General features: G+C 30.8%; 1 protein-coding gene across 1 annotated transcript; it reads right to left on the minus strand.

Moving 5' to 3' along the window:
• Positions 1 to 6,431: 6,431 nt before the first annotated feature.
• Positions 6,432 to 7,776, minus strand: LOC114423583 (probable long-chain-alcohol O-fatty-acyltransferase 1). Its single transcript, XM_028390399.1, has one exon. It carries the CDS (start codon positions 7,550 to 7,552, stop codon positions 6,506 to 6,508), a length of 1,047 nt encoding a protein of 348 aa, XP_028246200.1. The 5' UTR covers positions 7,553 to 7,776; the 3' UTR covers positions 6,432 to 6,505.
• Between the last annotated feature and the right edge of the window lie 730 nt (positions 7,777 to 8,506).

Genomic DNA, 8,506 nt, shown 5'->3' on the forward strand with positions numbered 1-8,506 from the left:
TCTTCGCTTGATATGGCCGTGGTTGTGCTTGGGGCTTTAGTTCCATGTCAAGGTCTGCGTCCACCTGCAGCATTGAAAGAGTTATACCGCAAGAGTCACACATGAAGTTTATACTCCATGACCATAAATTTGTAAGGTTTTGACATCAATAAATACTATATTGATTATAATCCTCAATGTTTTTTAGTAGCAGATGTATATAAAGCATTACTCACCGTATCATTTCTGAAGTCATACTCCTCCAACATGGGATAATTCAAGGCATTTGGCAAGCAACGTTGCTTTACATTTTCAAGCTGTATATAAATCAGAGAAAATCTTAAATATAACAGTTTGATGTATCCTAATGGGTTCGGTTTTTCTATTTCTCTCCCTCAGCGTTTTGTGGTTATATGTAATTGGGTGAGTTAGAAAATTCTGTTGAGTATATTTTTTTCCCCTTTTAAGTATTTATTATGTCTTTTGCTAAGTGAGCATTTCTTATGCTTTCACTTAGTTTTATAATATTTATTGGCTTATAAAAAAACTCTATTCTGGTTTAGGATAACAATCTAGTCTATTCTTTGACACAAATTTTAAATTTTCTTAGAAGCTTCTTGTACGGGATATTTCGACATTATTATTTAAGTATAGGAGAATTGTACAATACAAGCCATGCACTACTAACAGTAATAAGAATTAACACTTATCACTGGCAATTAAAAGCACTCTAAACAATGCCACCAGAGCTGCATCCTAGAGAAGAAAGAATTTAGCATTAAAAGGTATATTTAGCTAGTTCTAATTTTAATAAATGTATATATTCATTTTGTTTTCTTAAATTAAATACAATTAACTCATCCAATTTCACTTCTGTAACATGAATGATCTGATCTAGCATCATTCTCAAGACAAACAACAGATCATCGATACAATTTTTGAGGTCTGACTTGGAAATAGCCTGGATATATAACACGAGAAACAGATACGATTCAACATGAACATGCAAATATGGAAAATTTTAAAAATCACAGCACATAACACAGCTATAATACGTGCAAAATTAATCTAAATAAACTTAAGATAAAATTCTTAAATCACAAGAGTGGATTCATGTTTCCGAAATGAATTTGATTCATTGTAAACATTAAAAAAATGATAAAGTTTATCTAAATTTTATGGTATATATTCCAATTTGTATTGTTACGGATGTTTAAAAAAAATGCAGCTAAAAATATTTAAAGTGTCCTTGCACTGTCTGAAACAAATATGTGTCTGACAATGGTCCAACACAAAGGGTAAAGAAAGTAAAAAAAAAAATTGCTGTAATCTTTTCCGAAAGTTCATACCTAGCTATATTACCTGAGAAGGATCAATTTCAAATGAATGGGTTTCTTTCTCTTCTGCAACCGCTGCCACTTCTGCTTCATTTAGCAACTCATCCTGTGTGCCTTCAATTTCCCCTGCTGCTTTGCTGATTGTAAATCCATCTCCATTTACATTCTAAACAAAAAACAGCAATATGGGAAAAGTTAGCGATAGGAATGCACATAGCATGCAAGACAACACAATATTCTTGGTAATGTCAGAAAAAGCAATTCACAGCCAAAATTATAGTAATTTTTAGTTGTCAAATAATGTACAAAAGGAGAAAAGACCTGAGTTATGACCAACCAATTCAATATAACATGGCAACATTTTAGTAGAGAATGTCTGAAGTATGCACTAGCACAGTCTCAAAATAGAAACCAGACATCAATAAAGGAGTTCAATCCAACATGCCCCACAAATATCCACAGACAAGGAAATACTGGATTGTAGTTACAGGTAGGGCAACAAATCAGCCAATAATATCTAAGGATCATGCACTGGGAACATGACTATTTTTGTACCTATCACCAAGGCCTATGTAGGCAGTAGCGGAGTTTGACCATAATTTTTGGGAGGCCAAAATAGTAAAAAGTATTCATATATTAAAAAATTAAAATAACATAATTATATAAAAAAAATGGGTGAAAACATAATTCTATAACTCAAAACACCAAATAATAAAAAGTGATTTAGGAATTATAAGGTTGATTGAGTGATAAAAAAAAGAAAGGAGAGAAAAAAATTGTGAATTTGATCTCTTCTCTAATAATTAACAACAATTAACAAGTAACATTTATCGATAAAAAAATAAAAAAGTGATAAAAAATATCAGCACATACATATTAAACTAATTCAACAGATAAAAGTTATTTTAACTAATTGAAATAAGAGACAATTTAAAAAATGATATAAAATAAAAAAAGATATAAAATAATGTGTAAGAATTAAAACTTTAAACTTTAATGGTTTAGAGTATAATATTAGTTTCAAATAAAGATTAAGAAAAGTAGAAAACGTTGCTAGCAATGGTGGAAAGAAAACAACCACCGAAAAAATGGATATTCACTTGCCTAAGTGTTGATAATTTGGTGCTTAAGAATGAATGAGCCTTAATGTAATGTAATGGGAATTGTAAAAAAAAAAATTATTAGTATTAGCTAATTATATAAGATAGCTAATTATATAAGATAGCCACTGCCACTGATTCAAAAACGTAAGTATTAAAAAAATTATATTTATAGGGTTATTTTTTTAATTTCTCTCACATTGATATTATTACTTGTTATATCTAATTTGATATTAATTTTTTTAATTATATTTACCGTGTTTGAATTTAGCTTTTGGAATTAGCAAACTACAAAGTGTGAGTGAGTATTGAACTTCGACTTCTACTTCCAAGTGCAATTGTTATTTTTTTTTTTTTTGCATTAATTGACTATTTCATTTATCTTTTATAAGATGCTACCTAAAAATAATCTGTCTGGAAGTGAAAAAAGAAAAAAAAAAAAAAACAAGCTGAATAGTTAATAAAATCACAACAAGGAATTACTGATAAATTCATTTTTAAAGGGGTAGGTTCTCATGAAAATTTAAATCAATTAAATAAAATTCTGCATAATGAAAATCATGTAGATGAGAATGATGAAATTAATGATTCAAGTGAGCCTAATGATGAGTCAAATAAATCTAATATTGAAAATCTTGGTAATATTCATGAGGCCAGGAATAATCAATTCCTCCTTTAGATGTTTATGATCTTAGAAATTGAGATAATCTTGATAACCAAGCAAGAGATATTTTAGTTGAAAAGGGACCTATTATAGAAATTAATCTTGTTTTTCTTTTACATAACACTTTTAGACATTTTTCTCATACTTATTATTCTAAAAAGTTGAGCAATGGTGAGCCTAGTGATAGGAAATGGTAGGCTTATTTTAAATATGTTGATAAAGTATATTATTTTTGTTGTAAGTTATTCAAATCTAATAATATTAAGAAGAGTTTGTTACCAAATGAGGGCTTAAGAGATTGGCAACATATTAGTGAGAGACTTAAATATCATGAGAATAGTTTTGAGCATATGAATAACATGAATACTTTGAATGAATTGAGAGTAAGATTGAACAAAAATCAACAATTGATAAAAAAAAAAAAAAAAAACTTGCAACAAGAGGTTATGAAAGAGAAAGAATGTTAGAGACAAGTTTTAGTTAGAATACTTTCAGCTATGAAATGTCTCACTAAACATAATTTGGCTTTTCGAGGATTAAATGAAAAATGTATCAAGATAACAATGGTAATTTTTTAAGATTGATTGAAATGATTGCGGAATTTGATTTGATAATGCAAGACCGTGTTAGACGCATTCAAAATTGTGAAATTCATTATCATTATCTTGGGCATAAAATTCAAAATGAGATTATCTCTCTTTTACCCACAGTGTTAAAAGTTCCATCATAATGGTCATTAAAGAGGCAAAATACTTTTTTGTAATTATTGATTGCACCCCTAATTTGAGTCATCAAGAACAAATGATTCTAATAGTACGATGTATAAACATGTCAAATAATAAAATAAAAATTGAGGAGTACTTTTTAGAATTTTTAAAAGTAGATGACATATCTGGATTGGGACTTTTAATGAGTTACAAAATGTGTTGAGGTATATTGATCTTAATGTTGATGATGTGAGGGGTCAAAGTTATGATAATGGTTCTAATATGAAAGGAAAGCATCAAAGAGTTCAAAAATGATTTCTTGAAATAAACTAGAGAGCATTATATATGTCATGTGCTTGTCACAGTCTTAATCTAACTCTTATGTAACATTCTTCTGTTATAACTATTTCTTTTTTTGGAGTTATTCAACACATTCATTATTTTTTAGTTCTACAAAAAAAATGGAAAATTTTGCTTGATAATGGTCCTAGATTAACAGTAAAATCTTTGTCCAATACTCGTTGGGAGAGTCGAATTCAAAGTGTTAAAACTATTAGATTTCAAGGTCCCCAAATAAGATTGGATTTGTTGAAATTACAAAAATTTTGTGATGATGTCAAGTCAAGGAGTGAAACAAAGAATTTGGTTAATTCACTTGAGAATTTTGAGTTTTTACGTGGTATGGTTATTTGGTATGACAACTTAATTTCTATTAATATGGTGAGCAAGAAACTACAATCTAAATCTATGTGCATTGACATTACCATAAAACAATTAGAAAATGTATTGTTGTATTTTGAAAAGTATAGAGATGAAGACTTCACTTCTAGTACAGATATTGCTAAAAGTGTTGTCATTGATATGAATGTTAAGCCTATACTTCCAAGAAAATGTGGTGTTATTAGAAGAAAAAAAATAATTTGACGAGAATAATCAGGATGAACAAAATTCAATGTACTGATGAGTCATTTAAAATTAATTATTTTAAGTTGTTGTGGATGTGACAATTACTTTTTTAAAGAATAGATTTGAGCAATTAAAAATATTTGAAATTGTTTTTGGATTTCTGATTTGATTCAAAAAAGTTAAAGTCTAATCAATTGCAAAAACATTGTGTTAATGTTCACTCTACCTTTTCTCATGGTGATTTATCATATGTCAATTTAGATTATTTTTTTCTTAATTGAAAGTATTAAAAATGACTTTGTCTAATGAGTTAATATGAGCCTTTGAAATTCTTGAGTTTGTAAAGTCATTAAATGATAATGACTTTGTGAAACTTACTTGAGGTCATCAATGCCACAAGAAAGATTGAGTAATTTGACAATTTTATCTATTAAGAATGATATATTGAAAAATATTAATATTGATGTTATTATTAATGTTATTTCTCGAAATACTTGAAGAAACCATTTTTTATGATAATTTGTGTATTTTGTTTTGTAGATGATAGGTGAGGTAAAAATTTTACAAGTAGAGAAAATATTTTGTTCATGATAAAATAGGAGTTGATTGAAGAAAAAAAGTAATGCATATTTTTAAAATTTGTTAAAAATTTGTTTGCCACTAGTTAAATGCAATAAGTCATACAATTTTTTTATGAAAATGTGTCTTTTTTTTTATAGAATATATATTTATATTTTATAATATACAATGTCAGGATCGGCCCTGATCAAGATGCCATATTCGGTTGATCCTGAAAACCTTCGATGTTACAGTAACATCGAGGAAGATTGAAGGCGGTTTTCAAAGGTCACCATGGCCGGTTGTCCCTCAACACCAACCAATTTTCAGAGGAGAACATATATGGGATTCGCCACATCGAGATCTCAAATTGTATCTCAGGCTTAGGTATATATGATCCTGGCAACAACCCAAAGGTACATTGTCACTTGGATGTTCCTCTGAAATCACACAAAGAGGTCGATAGTGGATTTAATGCAACCAAGTGTGATGTAGGATATCCTGAAATTTGTTCTATAATCTAGAAAAAAATTATTTTTTATTTAGTCAACAATGAGATTTGATAAAAGTGTGCCTTGAAAAGGTGCAACATGGAATGTTATTCCTACTTTTTAGTTGCGTTGCTTTATATTACTATTTTTTTTTTTTTTTGCTTCTTATATATAGTTTATGAAATCAGTGATTTTGTTGATTGTCAAATACTCGTACTTCTTAATTACATGATATATTTTTAATTTTATTAACAAAAATATAAATAAAAAACAATAATATGTGAAACATCATATCAAGTCATTTAAAATGAGTTAGTTGAGCGATGTATGAATTGTCATAAATTTCATGCATGCTACATGATTTCGATATAAAAAAAATATAAAGACATTTGAATTGTTTTATTCTTTTTTTTTTACAGATGAATTAATTTATTCTTATATTGCTATTTTAGGTAATTAAAAAAGTAAATATTTTCATTTTTTTGTCCCATTTATACGGTATGAAAATTGTATAAAAATTAATTATTTTCCAAACGAGGGATCCACCAAAACTCATCCACCCAATTCCTTAAAAATAAAACGGGTGCTTTAAAATATAAATGTCTATAGAATAGGCCACAGATCGTTTTCCTGAAACAACATGCCTCATTTCTATTTGCACAATTAATAAATCAATTTTAACCCAAAGAAGAAAAACTGAGTAATCAATTGTAAGTTTCTCAGATTTGACTATTAATATCACAATGTTCATCACTATAAAGAATCAAAACAAATATAATGGCACCATAGACTTAACAAAATCCACCAAAATTGCATACTCCCCAATGGCCTTCCTATCCAGGCCACTCCTCAACAGCTGAGGAAAAAACAACCACCTCCCCGTGACCGCCAAGAACGCCACCACGAGCGGCCCCGACACAACGCGGTGCAGCCGCCATCCATGACGGAGCATCACCTTCTTTGCCACCACCTCCGCCGCCGTGCACACACCGTGAAGCACAAAAAAGCACGTGACTTCCCACGTGGGTGGCGCACGTGAAAGGTAATAATATATTAACTCATGCATGAGCCCGGACACAAGGAACGTGGCCAACACGGCACTTGACTTGGCACAAGAAGGACCCACAAAGTGTATGAAAATACGGTATACGGGGTGGTATACGGTGGGGCGTAGAATACGGGTAACCATGAGGTTCCACCTACGACCCCAAAAGTCTTGAAGGGACGTGGAAAGGTAGGGTTCGTTGAATTGTGGTTCAATCTCAAACCCTAAAACGGTTCGAACCGGGGCAGCACTAAGGGCTAACACAAGTTCTATGCCAAGGTACATGTGGCAACAATATAGGACTAAGATGAAATGAGGGTGTAAATTTTCTCTATAGTCATAAGCACGTATGATCATTGCAAAAATAAGCACTTTTAGGAGGAAAAGCCATTTTGGCTTTTGGGTGGTGTTGTTTGTGTGGTTTTTATTTGTTGGTGGTGGGAGTTGTTTGGGGTTGATGGGGAGGGAAGCTATGGAGATGAAATGGAGAATGTTTGGGGGTGATAGGGCGAGAGGGCCTTGGTTGAAAGAAAAAAGAATGAGTTTGAAAGTGCCAAGCCAAACAAGGAAGAAGGTGGTGGGGCCAGCTAGGTGGAAGGAAGAGAGGTTCAAGGGAAGGATGAGGAAGAGGTAGAGAATAGGGAAAAGGGAGAGAAGCCTTAAGAAGCCTTTGGGTATTCTAGAAGTTATGTAATAACAATAGCATAGACATGAGATGGTTGTGAGCCATACCTTGATGAACCTCTCAACTTCACCAATATCCATGATTGATTTTCTTTTCCTCCCTTCTTTCTCTTTCTCTTTGAATTCTCTTCCTTGAATCTAGGTGGTTGTATTGTAGCGGCCGGTGAAAATGTCAAGGAAAATGATGACTATGTTGGTGGATCTGAGGGTCTCTCAAAGATGGAACACAAAAGAGGGAATTACAATTTTTAATTCACTTTTCTTTTAGATGACAGGAGATAATAAGAAACTTTTGGATGCAACTGGGACATGTTGATAAATTATTATTTATTAATGCCTTCATGAATCCTCTATCGCATCACAATTTTTTTTTTTAATTTAGTAGTACAGCTCAGAAAATACATTAAATGGATTCCATAAGTTATCTCACTTTTTATTTTAGTTTAATTTTGTTGCATATTCTCCCTCATATTAATGTCTGCTCTGCTTTCGTATTAAAGTAGTCTTCTTTTTTTGCAAGTAATTCACTTTTAATTATTACTATCATAGTACATCTTATTTTAGTGTATCCTATTTTCTTTTTTATCTCTTTTTTCCCATTAATTCATTATTACATCAATCACCTTTCTTCTTTTTATCTTTCTCCTTCATGGCTTCATTCACCCACGTAGAAGTTACCCACTTAATTTTTAAACGTAACAATTTCAATATTTTTCCGGCCATCTCGTTTGTTCGGTCGGTAGAATATATTAAGCTATCGTTACTCGTTTTCTCTTTTTGGAAAATGGGGAAGGTACGTGCAGAACAGGAGTATGGAAGAGGTGATAATTAAAAAGAACAACTAAGAAAAAGTAATTGATGTAATAAATATGATGAAAAAAATAAGATGAAAATATTGTATATTAATATTAATCCCATTTCTTATTTAACAGTTTAACTCCATGACAACTATGTAATACTAAGCAACCGTCTAGATTATGGGACTCAAAAGTCAAAAGAAAGTGTGGCGGGGTATTCAATAATAAATGAAATTAA

Source organism: Glycine soja, chromosome 8 (genome assembly GCF_004193775.1).
Source record: "Glycine soja cultivar W05 chromosome 8, ASM419377v2, whole genome shotgun sequence".
NCBI classification, from domain to species: Eukaryota; Viridiplantae; Streptophyta; class Magnoliopsida; order Fabales; family Fabaceae; genus Glycine; species Glycine soja.

Coding starts and splice junctions, on each gene's coding strand:
- LOC114423583 (XM_028390399.1), bottom strand. CDS start 7,552: ATGGATATTGGTGAAGTTGAGAGGTTCATCAAGGTATGGCTCACAACC.